At 44.7% G+C, this 21097-nt stretch overlaps 2 protein-coding genes across 3 annotated transcripts in view; one reads left to right on the forward strand and one right to left on the reverse strand.

The window, feature by feature from the left end:
- The window catches only part of LOC119390336 (cytochrome c oxidase subunit 6A2, mitochondrial), a 673327-nt gene that overhangs the window by 463052 nt on the left and 189178 nt on the right, over positions 1-21097 (forward strand). The gene's annotated exons all lie outside the window — the stretch shown is intronic.
- Positions 1-21097, reverse strand: part of LOC119390329 (intermembrane lipid transfer protein VPS13D) — a 128362-nt gene that overhangs the window by 34932 nt on the left and 72333 nt on the right. Inside the window, exons 49-60 of the mRNA XM_037657927.2 lie at positions 18231-18342; positions 16040-16324; positions 15189-15306; positions 15021-15088; positions 11317-11422; positions 10610-10744; positions 9836-9941; positions 8631-8753; positions 7100-7241; positions 6402-6603; positions 1641-1833; positions 500-679 (exon numbers count right to left, since the gene is read on the reverse strand). Coding sequence (XP_037513855.1) covers positions 500-679; positions 1641-1833; positions 6402-6603; positions 7100-7241; positions 8631-8753; positions 9836-9941; positions 10610-10744; positions 11317-11422; positions 15021-15088; positions 15189-15306; positions 16040-16324; positions 18231-18342 — 1770 coding nt within the window. The remainder of the gene's footprint in view (positions 1-499; positions 680-1640; positions 1834-6401; positions 6604-7099; positions 7242-8630; positions 8754-9835; positions 9942-10609; positions 10745-11316; positions 11423-15020; positions 15089-15188; positions 15307-16039; positions 16325-18230; positions 18343-21097) is intronic.

Here is a 21097-nt window from a genome sequence, read left to right on the forward strand (position 1 = left end):
AGATAAGAGAGCATGAAAATGTCATCGCCAATATAACAGCCAAGCAAAAGAAAACTCCTATATCGAAGAAACAGGTGTTATGTTATGGTGAAGTTGCTGACCGCTGGTAACTACTAAATTACTAAATTATCCCACTCCATCTATACAAAAGACTTCCAATAATTTGGCTCTAATAATATCAAACTTTTGGTAAAATTGATATTGACTAAAGATCATGACCGGCACCCCTACATTTCTATGCTGTCAAACTTTCGTTATTGCCCTAAAATTAGACTTTGCCGGAAAATCAAAAGTTGGCTGGTCATGTTATGCAAGCCCAACCCCAACGGTCAGTCACTGAAGTAGTAGATCATATAGCATCAGTGTCAGACTTTGCGACACCAAGGATTCTGTGCATGCATTGCACACATTATCGCCAACTGAATTTGCCTTTAGCGTTCCTTCAATGAAACTGAAAACGTAGACCGCCAATTTAAGACAAGGAGCAAGCAGCCCTAACCTTGAGTGCCCTGGCACGGAGGACGCTGACACGGGCATGCAGCACGAGAAGCCGTCCCTCGGTGTCGTGAGTCTCCAGCCTCGTGGAGAAGCTGCTCGAGCCAGGTGGAATCACCAGGCTGGTGCACTGTCGGAAGTTCTCCAGCGAGAAGCCAACGATCACGTATTGCTCGGTGTTCACCTGCGGAGGAGAGCAATGCACCCCCATCGCTCAGTTACAACTGTGTGCAGCCAAAACAGAAATATCCTTGCAGGAACTCTGAGAAGAAATTGCTTACGTGATATCAAAACAACATGAGGAGATTTCTTTACAATACATACTACATCCATCCATCTATTTAGACACGATGTTTTTAACATCTCTGAGTTACAAGTACTACGCTACAGGTGCTGCTATAGCGAAGGGCACTTGATTAAATCTAACAGCAGGAACATTTTGAAACGTACGCCTAGAAATAGTACATGAAAATTTTTTTTCATTCTGCTACCATTAAAATGCAGCTCTTAGAGCTGCGAATTTGCGAACTGAATGTGCAATATCATATTCCACAACAGAATGCCGCAGCCACCAAGCTGCAATTTTTAGTCAGCAAAAAAGCAGCAAAAATTCAACTGCAGTTTGCTTCATGCGGACCATTCGCTTTCACCAGTAACGTATTTTCGACGTGATTCGTTTTTTCTTGCCCGCCTGATGTATCCGCAGGGTTCTACTGTATTTAACAGCATAGCCCATGGCAGCTTCTAAGCACCACCTATCATTACAGACACCCTTGTTGAAAGTGAAATTCGTGATTGTATCGACTGATCAATGGAACTTAAAAGCACCAAAGCAACACTAGAGCTATGACCAACACTGTTTTGAAGGGCTTTGGATTAGGAACTTTGAATTCGTCTTTTTTTTTAAGCGAATGCCATTCCAGACCTTCAAGCCATTTGAAATGTGGCCACCATGACAAGGAATCAAACCCACAACCTTGCAGTCAGCAGCAGAATGTCATAGCCACAAAAACACTACTACGGGTCCAAATTTAGAATGAATGTAGCACCTAGTGTGGCACTCCCCCTTTTCTGATATGCTACACATGAGCACACATATTCAGAACTGCACGTTCCAATGAGGCCTCTTGTGATGCGAGTCGTACCTCGTGGAGAGCCCGGTTTTTCTGTGCAGAGATGATGCCCCTGCACTGGCCCTCGTTGACCACGTAGTCCAGCTCGCAGGGCAGCAGGTTGTATATTCTGATGGGGGGAAGCAGGCTGATAGTGTGCCCCGGCACGCTGCTTGACACAGTGTCTCTGTCGGGGTACTTTTCACGCTTCACATCTACTGAGAACCTGCAAAATGACGAAAAGAAATAATAAAGGAACACAAATGGAGTTGAAGCTCACTAATATAAAAGAAAAGGGCAAGAGAGAGAGAGAAATAGCTGAAAAGGAAGAGGCAGGGAGGGAAAGGGGCAAGAGATTCATATTGCCATGCACCCTTTTTTCTTCATTTTGATGTGATCAGGTTTCACCCACAAAAACTATTAGCAGTGCTCGCTGCAGACCACGCTGCATGTTTGGGAAGCTTTACGATTGTTTCAGATTGCTTTGTTAAGATCACGCACAGGACGCGAGTAGTCAAGTGTATTCGGGAGCTTTCGCGAGCTCCAGTTATAATAATGGAATGTTCAATCACTGATGTATAAAAGACGATGCATTCTGCCGGTGATCAGATTATCAATGGCCGATGACTGTGATCGCCGCTATCAGTGTACAGCATGTATTGCTTGTACTTTGAGATTTTACTTCCTGGGCACAAGTTCACCCAATAAAGAGTCACGTCTATAACAGCCTGACTGCTGCCTTCTCCACCGTCACGATCACATGACAATATGCATAGCGAAGTTTGTCATGTCACTGGGGAATGAGACGGCCCATTCTGGCTGCTTTGCTATCACAAGCAGATTTGCTTTCAGCATTTATCGACCCTTAATGGTAGTGCTACTCTAAGAAAAAAAATCTACTTCCTGCTCAGCATGACACAACCTACAGACCCTTGAGAAGTACAAAGTAGAATTTGTTTCAAGATTACTTGAGATCTGTGCACTTGAACCAGAAATGCAAATATGACAAATAGCTTTCCCACCAACGTTATGTCTCCAGAAATGCCTTCATGTTCAGCATAGAAGGGTAAGTCATTATAATCTCTCAAATGTAAAATTTCGCGTTCGCTATAATATTTTGATCTGCTCGGAGAGATAACTTGAGCATGTCGTGAATGGCCGAGCATTTAGCTAAGTACAGCTAAAATGAAATAAAATTACGGGGTCTAGCATCCCAGAGCGACTCACAGGCTGTAAGAAATATGAATTAAATTTTGAGGTCTTACGTGCGAAAACCACAATATGATTTTGAGGCACGCCACTGTAGTGGGGCACTCTGGATTAATTTCAACCACCTGGGGTTCTTTAACGTGCGCTTAAATCTAAGCATACAGGTGTTCTTTGCACTTTGCCCCCATGAAAATGCAGCCGCCATGGCCGGGAATCGAACCCATGACCTCAAGTTTACATAACACCTTACATGCTGAGCTACCATAGTGGGTGTCTATCTCACAGAAGTTCTGTACAGTAAAAGCTCGTTAATTCGAATTCCACGGGAACGCTGAGCAATTTCGAATTAAACAAAATTCGAAATAATGAAAGTGAGCAAAAATGGGCGGATTTCGGGGGTGGGGGCACGAAAAATATTTATTGGCCAAAAAAGTCGGTGATGACCATCTGCTTCTTTTCTCTGAATGCCACAGCTGCGGCTCTCTGTTCCAGCGCGCGGACGCGGCGCAGGGAATCCTCTTCACCCTCTTCAAAGCTGAAGAAGAGAAGCGCCACATTAAGTGCCTCCATCACCGCAGAAGCTGACGGGCGCACAGGCGCTTCGTCATCTTCGTCTTCCTCACCTTCTGGCTCTTCAGCAACAGGCTGCACACCGGCTACTTGAGCGATAATGTCCTCATCAGTCAGGGCACCACACACCGATGCACCGGTGTCAACTTCAACATAATCGGCAAAACGTACGCCCCGAAGAGTGTCGCGCAATGCCACTGGCATGAGCTCTTCAGCCCCGTCCACGTCGACGTCACAACTATCCTGCGCATTTCCAGCTGCAAATCCACTGTGGCGGAAACAGTTTGCGATTGTGGTCGCGGTCACCTGTTCCCATGCGCGCACCAACATGTGCATGGCAGTGAGCAGCGTAATGCCGAAGTCCTTCCTGTCGCCCGCGCACAAAATCATTCTCTCCAGCATGTGACGCCTATAAAAGGACTTGATGTTCCTTATCACACCCTGGTCCATTGGCTGTAGGGCCGCAGTCGTATTTGCTGGAAGGAGCATTAACTTTGTTGCTCTCAGCTCAACGTCGACTTTGTGCGCCGAACAGTTGTCGACGACAAGAAGAATGCGTCTGCCGCCCAGTTCCATTCGCCTGTCGAATTTCAGTAGCCACTTCCTGAATAGGTCACCTGTCATCCAGGCTTTCTTGTTTGCGGCGTACTCCGTCGGCAGTGACCGAATGTTTTTGAAGCACCGTGGCTTGAGTGCTTTGCCAATCACAAAAAGGGGGACCTTTTCCGTACCGGTCATATTTGCGGCGACCAGAACAGTGACACGCTCTTTGCTGCGCTTGCCGCCGGCACAGCTGTCTCCCTTGTAGGTGATCGTCTTGTCTGGCTGCAACTTGAAAAATAACGCTGTCTCGTCAGCGTTAAACACATCCTGTGGTGAGTAGCTCTCCAAGTACTGCTGCAGGGTGTCGCTTCTCCAAGTAGCGCATGTTTCGGCGTCCACTTCCTTTGCCTCGCCGGATAACGTGCGGAATACGAGATTGTGCCGCTCCCTGAAACGATGAAACCATCCCTCGGAGGCGACAAAGTCTTCAATGTCCAAGCGCAGTGCAAAATCGGCTGCCTTGGCCATGATGATAGGGCCGCTCAATGCGATACTCTGGGCTCTCATTTCTTTAACCCAGATAATCAAAGCTGACTCCAGTTCCGGGAACTTCGCTGTCCTTAGCCTTTTTCGACTGGCGCCAAAATCCTCGGCTTCATAGGCGTTTTCAATGGCCGTCCTGTTGCGTATGTAGGTTGACAACGTGCTCGGAGGTATGCCGTGCTTCCTCGCAATTTCGTATTTGCTCGAGTTCCCTTGGTCAACCTCTCGCAAAATCTCCACCTTCTCCTTGACAGTCTTCGCGCAGTAGTTTCCCCGCGGCATCTTGCAACTTCGATGCGGAATAAGACGGCTTGACGGCGTGAACGAACAACGTGCTCGAGGAACAAAGTGACGCTGCCGGGTGCGGCCTAGGGCTGCTAGGACTACTCCGCCGACTCCTCAGCGTCCCGCGGGTCCCGCGTATACAAGTGGCGCCAGGCGCTGAGATAGCGGGAGGGCTACGGAAAAAAAAAATTTCTCCCTGGATTTTGGAGGCCATACTTTGCTCGCCCTTTGCTCGGAGGCCACTTGAAGCTCGAAAAAACCGGTCGTGCCACCTATCGTTCGGCCGTAAAAGCTTCCACTAGTGCTTGACGATGATGACGCTCGGCGGCGCGCGCTTCGAATTATCCGTAGAGGCGGCAATTTCTGTTCGAATTAACGAATCGTTTTACACATGGTCTCCTATGCACTGCGGACCGGACTGCGGCGACCATTTCGAATTATCCAAAATTTCGAATTAATGAGGTGTGAATTAACGAGCTTTCACTGTATATAGATTTAAAAATCTTCAGTTCTCTGTCTGGTCCCTCTCGGCTTGTGAAAATAATGGTCATGGTTACATACCACAAAGCACCCATACCCACTTCGCTTGTGTCCACTGGTTTCTTTCTTGTCGCAGAATTTTTTTTTTAAGTTTCTTTTTCGCAACTGCTGATTACTGAACCTAGCAGCATCTGATTACGTTGGGAAGCATCTTTCAGTAGAACGCTGGAAGCAATTAGTACATGTTTTTCACGACATAAGCACTCAAGGGTTGGCAACATTTTCTCTGGACATGTTCACAGAAATAACGAACTCATGCGAGTTTAACAAATCTGGAGAATTCCCAAGGAGTAAAATATTACGCCATCTAATGATTAGCAAACACTCTCACATGAAAGCATTAAAAAAAAAAAAAATCACACCATCTCCCGCTAAAGGGGACCTGAGGCGATGCGAAGCGTTTCGGCATGTAGAGCCCGCGTTTCAGAGGGGGAGTGGAGAGGGGAGGGGAGAGAGGCAAAGGGGACAGGAGAAATGGAGAGGGGGAGGGGAGAGAGAGGGAAAGGGGAAATGGGAAGTGGAGAGGTGGATGGGAGAGGGTGAGTGGAGAGGGAGAGGAGGTGTGTGGAGAGGGCTTGCACATGTGCAGTAAGGGTGGTCATGCCGCACACCACCACCACCACCACCACCACCGGATTGAACTCCGCTATAAGATGCTTCACATCTAAAATACATTGCGTGGAACCTAACTAAAATACTTTCGTGGTGATGATCCACCACGTGAAGCTGGCTAGAGTTTTCATTACATGGGAGCCTAAGGAACCAAAAAAAGTTTTTGAAATGCATGACCTACTCTGCATTTGTTCCCACAAGTGCTCTTTCTACATGTCCAAACCGTGCAAATACATCTTGGCTGGAATAACTGCAAAGTGGTTAAATGCTTGTGAGGGTACTGGGCCAACGCCAAGACTAAATAAACGTGCTTGACAGCCCATGCTCTTGGTTGCAAGAAGTTGTATAATCGACTGAAAAGTTGTCTGATAAAGCTTAACAGTCAAAATTGAAAAAAAAAAAGAAAAACTACTTTTGCCGGGAATGATGATGCTGCCGTATGAATAGTGCCGTGGTAAACATTGCAAGTGCATTTCAGAGATTTGCGCGCACCTGAAGACGGCAGCGTCGTTGCGTATCGGGCAGCATGTGATGGAGTAGCTGCCTCCCTGCTGCTTGGTGGCGACGTGTTGCCACTCCAGGGCTGAGTAGGCAATCAGGGAGATGGTCGGCCGCACCCACATGTCGGCAAACACGTACGGCAGGGGCACCGCAGTGGTGCACTTGGGCTGCAGGCAGATCTGGTATGGCCGCACTGTGGCAGAGACACAAGAGATCACATTTACGAAGTAGCTTTGGTCACACCGTTATAGAATGGCCAACAAATTGACCCATAGAAGTTAAGGTGGACAGTTCGGCTAGTTGGTATCAAGTGTAACAAGACATGATTACTAGTGCAAAGGAACAAGGACAAGTAGTAGAAACACAAGACCACATTAAACCATGCTAGACATCAGTGATACGTAACGGGGTCACTGTGTGCATGTGATGAGCGGGTTTTTACGTTATGCGGTTGCATGTTGAATGCAATAAAATTCAGTTGAAGTATAGCGTGGTGCCACGTTCCTTCATCTCATCCCTGTCGCTTAACACTGGTAATCATGCATTACTACGCCCCATATAAGTGCACAGGTGCCAAGAAGAACATTTCGTCAAGATCAATAAACAAAAATACTCAATTAACTAAAGTCACTTAACAGAACTCTACTGCAGTAGCAAGCTAGGCGTAGTATAACAGCGTTGCCACCTACCTCCAACAGTTTCTAGCTTCAGGTCCACTGCAACCTCCACCTTGTTTTTGATCACCAATGCCGACTGCACGGTGATCAGCTTCCGGGCATTGCCATCAAGGCTCACATTGAACAGCACGCGCGTTGTACCGGAAGCACGGTGCTGTTTTGAACAAACAAATAAAAACAACAGAAAAGGATGTTTTCATGTACTATTACACGGTGCATATTTACCATAAAACATGTCCCAAACAGTGCTTTTCTGAAGGTTGCCCAAAAGCTAGCAGCCACATTTTGTCCACATGTGATGTTGCCGTTGCAAAAAGGTCACAATCCAAAGTTGAGCAAATCCGCAAAAGGCAAGCTTTTACATCTCTCTATGAAGAATGGAAGCTAGCATTGCAAAGGTCACTAAATGTGATGTGAACAATCTCGCTAATGAATGTATTATACAGAAAAAGGTCATGGAAGTCACACTGCATGATGTATGAAAAGATCATACTTTAATTATAAAACATCGTATGCTAATGCACTTTTGCATTTGCACTGAGCACACATACTGTGTTTCAACATGGCTATGCGCATATATAAGTAAAAATGATCTTATAAAACCTACTGATTACTTTCTTAATAAGCAGCAACTGTTATCCATCAAAAAGATAAATGTATTCTCCTAAAGTTAGCACCATTAGAATAGTTAATGTTGGTGTTCATAGTTTCCTCGCTAGGACTCTAAGAGATGAGAAAATGACCTCTCAATTTGGATTGCCTTAGCTCATTATTTTTACTTATTAAAATTAATGCATTACTTATTTATTAAAATTAATGCCATCTGAACAGCATAGCGGCACTAGCGAATATACAGTCTCAAATACATGTTACAACACAAGATTGTTGCCCTAGCTATTCTTCAGAAATGTTTCAGAATGCATATATGCACAATGATCTGCTCTTCCCACTGCCAGCCCTTTCTCTCATGCCATGATAACGATGATAAAATAAAACTAATTATGATATATTCTTTATGCTAGATTATCCATATGAACATTGCACTTTAACAACAGGGACTGTCTTGCCATCAAGCATATCTATGGCAAAAAAAAGAAACATTACATGTCTCAAAAGCTCATCCACAATTATTGCTGTGCCTGAAGTTATGTCACGACAAATTAATTTTTCTTATGCAACAGACTTTCTTTTGACCTTAGATGTCCTACCTCCCTGCACTATATATCAATGCACACTTTTTTTTTCAAGTTCCGAGTTTTCATTTTTTTTGCTATGTTACTTTATAATTACAATTAGACAACTACCATTATAATACAGTTACAATTGTTGCTGTATTACACGATGCATTTGCCCCTTAAGTAATACGCTTATTTGGAGGGTTCTTAAAATCACGTAGTATTTTGAATGAATGAACACAATGCTTCAGAAAAACAGCAATGCAATGATTGATGCACGTGATGGCAGAATGCACGCAGCAGCAAATGGGCACAGACAGGCAAAATATGAATAACACAGGTGCAGACGGAGATGCAAGTAGACTCACCTGACGCTCAACTGGCCTCGCATACTTGAAGTAGACCCCCACTTTTTCTACAGACACAGGTTCAAGTTGGGTGTAGCCTGGAATCTTTAGAACCAGCCGGTGCATCCTCAACTCGTGGGAATCCTGTGTCCCGTGAACATGAAAAGAAAGGGTTAAACTTAAGCACACTACACTTCGGCCACTGAAAGTTGAGAAGAATTTCAGCTATCTTGCGTTTTCAAGATTGTCGATTTCAAGACTGTTTACATAGCTACTGGGCTACTACAGCGGATGACTTTCGAGTAAGCAATGAAGATTAGCAGAACAATGGCTGAGTAGCTTGAAATTTGGGTTCTCGTCAAACTGGAGAAGAGGGATAGGTCGCGCATAAAGGCAGGTTGGTTAACCAGATGTAGTTCCCGTTCCCTACCGTGGATGGGAGGAGGAGACAACAAAGAAGAAAAGCCAGAAAGAGAGATGAACATAGACAAAGTAAAACGTACACAGAACAGAAAAATAGCAGAGTTACTGTTAAAGTATTTCATGAGTGCAAGCAGCTGAAAAGAAGGTTTATCAATTGTGTCATCATGACAGATAGGCTTGTGCGGCAAAACGCCTCTAATTTTGTCTTGTGGCATGCCAACAAAATGAACGTGTTATGGAACCTAATGATGAAGAGGATGTGAGCACCTGCTTGTGTGTCTTAAGTTAATCATGAACTCTCATGAACTACAGTAGACCCTCAGTAAACGGAAATCTGTTAAACGGAACTGCTGCTTAAATGGAACAACTGCATCTAATATAATTGGTTTCATACTTGGATTCTGCACTCCTGTTCGTCTCTCAGTAAACGGAACTCCTGTTAAATGGAACACATTTTCTTGGTCCCTTCAGGTTCCGTTTCACGAGAGTCTACCGTACAGTTAAACCACGGACAATGAACATGCTGTTGCTGACAAAGCTTTGCGACAGAGCCAAGAAAGACACTAAAGACTCATTTATTGAGACAAGTTTTGCATGCACACAGCCAATAGTTTTGCACATTGTGCATCATATGCATAGGACATTAAAAAAAAGCTGTTGTAACGTGCTCATGCAAAAGTGGAAGTGATAGCCCCACATAATTCTTTCCTGAATAAAAGTATACCATTTGCTTCACTTCATACTTCGAAACTGGGGACAATCTAGGCAACACTTTTGCTGTACAGCACGGAAGTTGTTATCACCTGATGTCTGATCTTGCCTCTTCCTTCAAATGTGAAAGGCACAACCTGACCAGGTTCAACGTCCTTCCAGTCAAACCTGGAAGTGGAGGCTTCGTCCTTGTTGCCACTGAAATAACAATGAAGATTACCTGTTATAGGATAGACATATAAAAAGTAAAAAAAAGTTAGGAAAAGGAAGAAGACTGTTCTCTTTATTATTTCCGAGGGCAGGCACCTCTGGAGCTGTATAACCAGTTAACAGTGGTGCACAACGGACCACAAAAGGAAAATGTGTGAACACATCCCACGTGGTTGTTCCAAAATGCCATTTAGATGACCGTATTGTCATGCATTGGGGACCTAAGCATGAAAAACTTTCAGAGTTGATTGCTGATTACATGTTATGAGATAGACTCGCAATAATGAATTAATAAAGCTCAGTGTGACCAATTGACACCTTCAATTCACACAATGATGAGTGTTGCATGACTTATATAAGTGGGTGTCTTGACGTTGACGGATTACCAAGCTGACGGATTACCAAGTGCAGATGAGGCATGCGATGGCTTCATTAAACGCAAAAAGCAATACAAAATTTCTTTTCTAAATTGATAAATTTTATACGTTAGCGGGAACGAGGTTGGATTCGTTCTGGCCTCTCGCAAAACCCTAAAACACTACTCTAGGCACCGAGTTTGAGAAACACTGCTTTCAACAACCAGGTTTCAGCAAAATTATACTCCGTTGCAATAATAATAGCATTAGAACGACACATAAGGAAAGAAATAATTGTACCTAAATGTAGCAGAGACAAAAGCAGTAAAGCGGAAGGCGACGCCGAGGTCATTCTTGATGGCAAAGGGTACGAAAGGAGAACGGCGCCGGACCGGTGTCTCCCCTTGGCCGACAGCATCACTGTTCTCAGAGTTCCTGTAATTTCCAACGCACTGCTCAGAATTTTGTTAAAAGCCATCAAAAATAACAAAACGAGCGGCTTCCATGCAAACAGCCACGTTAATGGAACCAGATGCAATCACAAACTAGACTATTGAATTACTGTCAGTTTTTATAGTCCTAAGAAGGTTTAAAAAACAGACACCTTTCCGTTGCCTACAACGTACACCGGGAAAATTCAGTTGGGCACATAGAAACATGACAAACAACAAAGATATCGAGCATTCCATGGCTTGAAATCAACATCTGGCCACCAAACTTCCTCGTGTTTGTCACTGCATGGCAAACAGATAAGAGTGGTCATGTGCCACGTTCTCTTTGTGAAACTTGCAACTTGCCAGTGAAACAAACAAAGACACACAGCCTTGAAAACTCAATAAGCAGGAAGGTGGCGACGTATGAGTGGCCATGGTGAGTTAGTACACCAGATGCACACAAAACAACAAGAAATTAGAGCTTCATCTGCAGAGTTATGTCTGAAATACAATGTGGGACTATGATGGACCATCATAACACGACTGGTGCAACTCAATGTAATGTAGACTCACTTTTCAGCTGAAAAAAGCTGATAGAAATCGGTGGCCCAAGATGCTTTCACTTTCTGGTACAGGTCCAGCAGTGCAGTGGTGATGTTCACTTTGAGGACGTCCTCAGCTGGGAGAGAAAGAGAAGAGGAACGGCATGCAATTCAAGTCTAATTTTGATTTCCGAGACAGTATGCCAACAATGATTGATGGGGCAACACACACAAAAAAAAAGGACAATTAAAAAATGTACACAGCCAACAACAGATTTTTTGGACATGCCCAACATTCTGTCTGGATAACTTCACTGTACTGTCATGTACAGTGCTCACAGATTGAAATTAGGGGTGTGCGAATATTTGAAATTTCGAATATTTTTCGAATAGTGTTTGCTATTCGATTCGATTCGCACTGGAATTTTACTATTCGAACTTCCCAAAAACAAATACAGTCAATGTCCGATTGAAAGTGACCCCTTCAGATTTTGAATATGCTTCACCTCATTACACTCTCGTATTGCGGCAAAGCTGCCTTTCAAGCTCCGTTACGGTCGAACTTTGCCAAGAGACAGTCAACGTTCGATTAAAAGTGGTCCCTAGATTTTCAACATGCTTCACCTCATCACATCCGGTATTGCGGAAAAGCTGCCTTTCTAACTCCGTTACAGTCGAACTTTGCCAACACAGTCAACGTCCGATTGGAAGTGGTTCCTAGATTTTCAATATGCTTCACCTCATCACACCCCGGTATTGCGGCAAAGCTGCCTTTCAAGCTCTGCTACGGTCGCAAATGTACCAACTCAAGAAAACGCTGGTTCCAACATGGAGATGAAAGATGTGGCAGAGGTGGAGGCTCAATTAATAATGTTTTGGACCTGAAATTTGGGCAGGAAGTCCGAAAAATCGGAAGCCGAAGCTTTTTAGCATCCAAAATTTCAGATGTTCTTATATATTGACATCTACGAGGCAGATTTGGAACTCGGACTTGAAGGGAGCACACCCTTGTCCGCCACATCAGTTGGGCTTCCACAGAAGCTGAAAGAGGAGGAGAGGCTGAGGAAATGGCATCTTTGCATATCACGTGTAAAGTGTTGTCGGCAACACTTTGGTTGCACCAAATCATGTACATCCTCTACATTGCCTCATTCTTGATAAGACAACTATGAAACACCACACCGCCAGCGCTTTCATCGACCTAGCGAAAAGAAACACTTTCATGTAGCTATCTCATAAGAATATGCTTAGGAATCCTCTCTAACTTTCTTTTCTGCAATTTCGCTTCGAAGTATTCGAAAAATATTCAAAAAATATTCGAAAAAGGTTCGATTCGATTCGCACTCACACTTCAATATTCGAATTCGCTTCGCGCCCAAAATTTTGCTATTCGCACAGCTCTAATTGAAATGCATCAACTTAGGGTTAAATCATTTGCATGCTTTCATAACAACCATCTTTAGTTTATGTAATACAGTAGAACCCCGCTGATACGTTTTTGAAGGGACCGTAGGAAATAAACGTAAGAGACGGGAAACGTAAGAGCCGAAAAACAGGAAAAACGCCAAAATATTTAGTGGTACAGAATTTTATTTCAGTGCTTACGAGCAGCACGAAAATTGGCGCGCTCAGCCGCGATCTAGTCGATGGATAGAAACGCGGAGCTGGGGACGGCCTCATCCACAGAAATGTAATCAACGTATGTGATTTTTTTAACACCAGCAGCTGTAGGCATGAAAGAACTAAGCACACGCAATCGCGACCAGCGCGGCGAGTCCGACCGCGAACCGCGTGCACGACCATGCGCGCTCCAACCAGCTCGAACTCCTCCCGTCCTCCGACAAATAACGATGATGATGAGTCTACGCCAACGCGATGGCAGACGTGAATGCCAATCTCGAAGGCCTTGCTTTCGCAAGCAATTACGTCATAGACGCCATGTTTGTGCAATACAAATCTCAAAGGCTATGCTTTTGTCAATAGTAAACGCCAATCTCGAAGGCCTTGCTTTCGCGAGCAACTACGTCATAGACGCCATCTTTGCAATATGAATCTCGAAGGCCACGCTTTTGTGTGCATCAATTGAAGGATCTTGTTGCTTGCGCCTCTCATGCGGCTAATATTACGGTCAAACCAGGCCAAGCTGCGTGAAAACGCACCATGGCCGCTCTCTTCGGTAGTCACTCGGTCGGCTCCGAGCGCACTTCGCGACGTATCATACGGGAACGGCCCGACAGTTACGACGTAACAGCGGGGTTCCCAATAAATTGTATCCTATGGGAGCTATGCCGGGACCGGCGCAAAACGACGTAACAGCCGGGAAAACGCAGCAGTGAGGAACGTAACAGCGGGGTTCCTGTATCTGTGTAATTCTGACTTGAACATTTACATCAGAGCCAACCTTGCCTTTATCAGCAAGTTTCGCAGCGACACGACACACTGATCTCTAGAACTTGCCATACAAGTCATTATTACTAAATGTTTTGGTGTCGTGTTTAAATCCGTAAGCACTGTACCTCATTGAGCTAATGCATAATGACATCTGCAATATCAGACACTGAACCCTTCACCATCTAACTTTTCTGACTCTTTTGCTGTGATTGGAACCCAAAATGGTATTAGTCAAAGCCACTGCCATATTGATTCCTTTGCATTCTTGAACTAGTGCTCTTGCAAGCCAGTCTTCTGGCAGCCATAGCTTGGTGCTTGGTTGTGCGCTATGTAAAACTATGCTTAGTTGCTTCAATGTTTGCTACCAAGCTTCGGTGCAGTGTTTTTCATTGAAACGATCCACCACTGTCAGCAATGGTGCTGAATCAACCCTTGCAATTCTTGTCGATGGCTTCAAAGCGCAGAGAGCAAGGGGGTTTGCAGAGCGTTGCATTATCCCAGTCCTCAAAAAAGATTCACTGCAGTACAGCGGTGTTGTGCAGTCAAGCACACGCAATATTAGCAACAACTGGTAGGTTTGGGCAAGTCGGTTCATCTTACGGATAACTTGAAGCAGCGCGAAAAAACGAGGAGAACGAAGGAACACATGCAACAGGACTAGCGCTGGACTGCCAATTGAATGTTTATTGAAAATTCACCATTTATACTTGTGTCACAAAAAACACCTTGTCACAAAAAATGCCAACATTAATCAAATATAGCAGGCATGCACATTGCTAGACTGACAGGGGACACCGGGTTCTTGATCTTTGGAAAAACCACAAAAAGAAAGGGAAATCGTGGAAGCTCATTATATTACTAAAGCTGAAGATAAATGTGTCGGCGCGGCGTCACTTAGTCTGACTACACAGGAGAGATGTTTTCTTGATAAACACCTGTCAGTCTAGCAATGCGAATGCCCGTCATCCTTGATTAATGTTGGCATTTTTTCTGACATAGGTATAAGTGGCGAATTTTCAATAAACATTCAGTTGGCAGTCTAGCACTAGTCCTGTTGTGTGTGTTCCTTCGTTGTCCTTGTTTTTTTTTTTTTCGCTGCTTCAAGTTATACGCAATGTATTGCAGTGAAATGGCACCAAGAGTGGGAAGCCAGCCCTTTTCAACCCTTAAATGCAACACACGCAAAAGATTGGACATTGATATCACAGGATTGATATTAATATCATTATTATCAAACCTCTATACGAGTGTGGCTATTGCACAAGTATATGACACAGAGGCCAGTGCAGATCCTAAGCCATGCTGAAAACATTTACACAACAGATCAGAGATAAAAAATCCTACCGTTTATCTTGAAGTGACATTTTGCAAGGCCTGTCTTTCCAAAAGCAGCTTCCCATTGGCCATTGCACCTGTTTGAAATGTAGAACAAGGTTTCGTTCGACTGTTCCATCAACCTCCATAAGAAAAATATGTAACGATAACTTATTGTTGTTCTAAAAATGTGCTTACCTCCATGGTTCAATGATGGGCTCCCATCCTGAGAGTGCTCTGTTGTAGTAGCCAATGCTGAAGAAAAACTTGGACTCTCCACTGAACGTTTTTGAGAGCTCCTGAGAGATGTAAGTTTCTGTAGAAACAAGTGTAGTCACATCCAATGTCAAGACAAGGAAGGTGCCATGTTTATTTGAATAAGGAGTGGGGGGGGGGAATACTCAGCTCGAGTGAGACGCGCTGAGCCAAATGCTCGTGGCAGTCTTTAATGCATCGCCAATGAGGCTTTCACCTTCGAGTTGTTTTAGAGATAGAGTAAGAAACCCTTGGATTTTTTTCTTTTTTTGTGTGTGGTTCTTAGCTTCTTCTCAAGCTTCAGTGTCAACCACCAAGTTATACTGTATGTTAGTATTGGTAGAATGCCATGTTGCAATGTTTCTCCAGACAGCGAATTGTTAAAGCCGCTGGTTCACAAATTGCACAACTGCAGCTGCCACAATAGTGAACCAATCAGATGCAGAGGAGCTGTAAATCAGCTTGTTTTGCAAGACGATGACAGTACAAGCTGACATGAAGAGTGCCGATCGTGAGACATTCCCGTGTGGCGATTGGCGATTTGTGCCTGCCAGAATGAGCATCAATGAATTGCTGTGAATCGCTTCCCGCTCCCCATTTGCCAGTTGCGATCAGTTGCGTGGCATCTGCCAATCATCAGTGTGAACGAGCCCCTACTCCACTACAATTCAAATACAAAACAGTCATAGTACTACCTCTCATGAAAGAAAAAAGAAGAAAGGAAAAGATACACCTTAAAGTTCACTTTGTTCTCTCAGAAAGCGTAACTACTACCCACATTGTCCGTCACTCACCCCTGAGATCAATTTCCAGCAGTGGCACATCGGCGTCCATGCAATCGTCAATGATGCAGAGGCAGAAGTAAGAGACTTTGAGTTCAACGGCAGACACGACTATGTCTTGCTTGGCAACGCTCGTCTGAGACGTGCTCATCGTAGTGTTCAAGCAAAAGCTTGTAGCCATGGCATTCTGAGTGAGCCAGAGTGCGGCATCGTCGATGTTGCCCCTGCAGGCTTCCAGGCTGCGCAGGCAGTCATCCCTGGAGAAACCCATCTCCAGGAGACTGTCAATGTTTGTAGCTGCATCATGGAAAATGAAACACAGGAAAAAAAGAGTTAAGCTGAACCTTTCGTAGCAGGAAATGTTCAAGAAGTGCGTAACATCATATGGCAGTCAGCATAATGTTTGCATTGTTGTTGTCGCAGCATGATTAAAGACAATACACACGTATTGTCTTATTAAAAGTTCATACATTAATCTTTTTCATCTTCTGTTTCCTTCTCAAGTGTATGTTGTGTTCTGTCCTGACTATGTTCCTTCTAGAGAGTGTTGGGTCTACGTTTGGTCCAAAGAAGTTTTTTTGTTCTACACGTAAATTTTCCATCAACTCACCACATAATGGTACTGCTTAAAAATCTTGCACATGCAATGCACCATTACAATTTGTTCAAGTGAAGCTTGTGTGTCCACTCCACAGCAACGGACAACCACGCGCTCACTCACCAAGCCATCCATGGCCCACATGTAGTCTTCACGCAGTCCTCGAGGGCTAATGACACCAATGCTCATGACAATCGTACAGTGCCACACCTTACCATGCGCCTATGATGTTACAGTAGAACCCCGCTGATACGTTTTTGAAGGGACCGTAGGAAATAAACGTAAGAGACGGGAAACGTAAGAGCCGAAAAACAGGAAAAACGGCAAAATATTTAGTGGTACAGAATTTTATTTCAATTCTTACGAGCAGCACGAAAATTGGCGCGCTCAGCCGCGATCTAGTCGATGGATAGAAACGCGGAGCTTAGGACGGCCTTATCCACAGAAATGTAATCAACGTATGTGATTTTTTAACACCAACAGCTGTAGGCATGAAAGAACTAAGCACACGCAATCACGACCGGCGCGGCGAGTCCGACCGCGAACCGCACGCACGACCATGCGAGCTCCAACCAGCTCGAACTCCTCCCGTTCTCCGACAAATAACGATGATGATGAGTCTACGCCAACGCGATAGCAGAAGTGAATGCCAATCTCGAAGGCCTTGCTTTCGCAAGCAATTACGTCATACACGCCATGTTTGTGCAATGCAAATCTCAGAGGCTATGCTTTTGTCAATAGTAAATGCCAATCTCGAAGGCCTTGCTTTCGCGAGCAGTTACGTCATAGACGCCATCTTTGCAATTTGAATCTCGAAGGCCATGCTTTTGTTTGCATCAATTGAAAGATTCTGTTGCTTGCGCCTCTCATGCGGCTAATATTACGGTGAAACGAGGCCAAGCTGCATGAAAACGCACCATGGCCGCTCTCTTTGGTAGTCACTCGGTCGGCTCCGGGCGCACTTCGCGACGCATCATACGGGAATGGTCCGACAGTTACGACGTAACAGCGGGGTTCCCAATACATTGTATCCTATGGGAGCTATGCCGGGACCGGCGGAAAACGACGTAACAGCCGGGAAAACGCAGCAGTGAGGAACGTAACAGCGGGGTTCTACTGTACCATTAACACCAACCTATTTGGGCACATAACATCGATTTTTCCTTCTCATGAATTTTCCTTCACCTTGCAGGCTTCCACAAAAGTGATTTGCCACGTTACCCAGCTCTCCACACTTCAATGACTAACAATGTCTGCCACCACCACCAACATCCTATAAATCCCACTGTTGATCTACAATTTGTGTTAAAAGTAGCATTCGGTCAAGTATGAGATACAGTAGAATCTTGTTAAACGAAACCTGAAGGGACCAAGAAAATGTGTATCGTATAAAAGGAGTTGTGTTTACTGAGAGATGAAAAGGGGTGCAGTACTCAAGCATGAAACCAACCATATTAGAGGCAGTTATTCCATTTAGGCAGCAATTTGATGAGAGATTTCCATTTACTGAGAGTCTACTGTAGTCCCGGTGCCAGTTGCTTTTTGCCCAGTCAGCATGATCAATAGCAGAGGACTCAAAAGAAGTATACGTACATGTGTACTCACAGTCCGCTTTGCTGCCACCAAGCAGCCACTGCTTTGGTATTGAATCCAGGATCCTGAGGAACATCTTGACATCGTTGTAAGAAAGCCTCAGGTTGAGGTTCATTGTCCCCACCTGTAAACGAGAAAATTTTTGATCGTTCAGGTAAAAATTCTCCTAGTATCATAAGCAGATGTGCTTACGATTAGTGCAGGCGTACTGGCACACACCATGTTGCATTTTCTACGCATCCTCGCCCTTCTTGTATTGAAACAAAAAAGTGCGGAGTCTTTTTTTTCTTCTTTGAACCCTTTGAAGGTTGCCACCATAATTGTACAATGGCGAAAACAAATCTCAAGTGGTCACAACCATACAGATATAGCAGTGACTGAATGTTCGACAAAATGCCTCCTTTCAGAACGAAGCATCACCTAGCATAGTTCTGGAGGTGCTAGCACAACCTTCTATGACTTTTAGCAAGACTTTTTATTGTGCTGCCGCCACTAGGGCTTACCAAAACTGATTTTTCATTCTAGTCTAAGGTGGCTGACACTGGGACAGGTTGGAAATACTCCAACTTCACCTAGTTTATTGCTGCAAGGTCATGCCCATGCTTGCACACTAAAAACTGGCATTCTGATATGCTAAATTTCGTGCTGCATTTAGAAAAGTGATTTGTATCACTCAAAGCCTACTGCATGATGCTTGCCCGTGTGGCTCCCCAGTAGATGCATAACTATTTTTAGGGACGGCAATGCTGTCACGTTTACGTCTCTATTTCTCAGACACGCAAGAACTTACAACTAGAGCTGTGCGAATAGCAAAATTTTGGGTGCGAAGCGAATTCGAATATTGAAGTGTGAGTGCGAATCGAATCGAATATTTTTCGAATATTTCTCGAATATTTTTCTAATACTTCGAAGTGAAATTCAGAAAAAAAAGTTAGAGAGGATTCCTAAGCATATTCTTATGAGATAGCAACATGAAAGTGTTTCTTTTCGCTAGGTTGATGAAGCGTTGGTGGGGTGGTGTCTCATAGTTCTCTTATCAGGAATGAGGCAATGTAGAGGCCGAATTGTATTTATGTACATGATTTGGTGCAACCAAAGTGTTGCCGACAACACTTCACACGTGATAGGCAAAGATGCCATTTCCTCAGCCTCTCCTCCTCTTTCAACTTCTGTGGAAGCCCAACTGATGTGGCGAACAAGGATGTGCTCTCTTCAAGTCCCGAGTTCCAAATCTGCCTCGTAGACGTCGATATATAAGAACATCTGAAATTTTGGATGCTAAAAAGCTTTGGCTTCTGATTTTTCTGACTTCCTGCCCAAAATTTCTGGTCCAAAATGGCATTAATTGAGCCCCCACCTCTGCCACATCTTTCATCTCCATGTTGGAACCAGCGTTTCTTGAGTTAGTACATTTGCGACCATAGCAGAGCTTGAAAGGCAGCTTTGCCGCAATACCGGGGTGTGATGAGGTGAAGCATATTGAAAATCTAGGGACCACCTTCAATCGGACGTTGACTGTGTCTTGGCAAAGTTCGACCGTAACGGAGCTTGAAAGGCAGCTTTGCCGCAATACCGGGGTGTGATGAAGTGAAGCATATTGAAAATCTAGGGATCACTTTCAATCGGACGTTGACTGTGTCTTGACAAAGTTCGACCGTAACGGAGCTTGAAAGGCAGCTTTGCCACAATACCGGGCTGTGATGAGATGAAGCATATTGAAAATCTAGGGACCACTTTCAATCGGACATTGACTGTGTCTTGGCAAAGTTCGACCGTAACGGAGCTTGAAAGGCAGCTTTGCCGCAATACCGGGGTGTGATGAGATGAAGCATATTGAAAATCTAGGGACCACTTTCAATCGGAAGTTGACCGTGTCCTGGCAATGTTCGACCGTAACGGAGCTTGAAAGGCAGCTTTGCCGCAATGGGTAGCCAGCGCTGCCCAGGTGGCGCACCTAAAATGTACAAGGTGTGCCGCCCTGGCGAGCTAGCTGAGAAACATCCAGTAATACAGAGCCGCCGCGAGGCGTACGACGGCACGTTTCGACATGCCCTCACATACCTCGTGGCACGTTCAACGCATGCTGAACGTCATTTGACACTACCGTGGCTTTTGCTCGATGTGCATCGTTTTGTTGATACTTTGGAACGCACAAGACTAGCGAAGATCGGGACACTTCGCTACACTGTGGCGCAGCGGGCGAGCAGCGATGCCACCGATTATTCTACGCTGCAGTTTCAGTGATGTGATGTGTGCGGACGGGTACCTTCGCGAGAGTGTGCTGTCGAAAGGACGGAAGCTGTCCAATGCGAAGTATGTCTATGACGTGGAAGAAGCTGTTTTTCGCAGAGACAGCGATTGTGACCTTTCGGCGAAGTGTCAAGCACCGGTAAACTTACAGGTAAGTGTGTTCAAACTGTGCTAGCAAGCTCGACAGTGTATGCATTGTGCTCGTTGTGCGCCCGCTTTGAAATAACTTAGTGCCTCAGGCAGCACTGAGAACATTCAGTCCAGTGAGTGACAGCTGTTTTGAGTGAGCATGTCACATTTACGTAATCTGTAGTTACAGCTCTCGTACTAGATCACAGAAGCTGTTTCGCTTCACGCTTTCCTTTACGGTGTTTTTAACGGCTTGCATGTGCTCACTAAATGCTCGTATCGCATTCTTTAAAAAAACGTTCTTGAAGCTGACGGTGGAGCGCGAAATAAATGTAAAAAGCCCGGTGTAAAGTGGAGATCAGTGGTGTTAGTGGAAATACAAACATGTCGCAGGTCTCGTGCTTTAACGACGTCGACTCACCATCCATCGTCTGCAGACCGTTTGCAAACTTGCGATCGGCCGTCGTCTAAGCCTGATACTTTAAAAAATGCCTTTGAGG

The sequence above is a fragment of the Rhipicephalus sanguineus genome, chromosome 4 (assembly GCF_013339695.2).
Source record: "Rhipicephalus sanguineus isolate Rsan-2018 chromosome 4, BIME_Rsan_1.4, whole genome shotgun sequence".
NCBI lineage: Eukaryota > Metazoa > Arthropoda > Arachnida > Ixodida > Ixodidae > Rhipicephalus > Rhipicephalus sanguineus.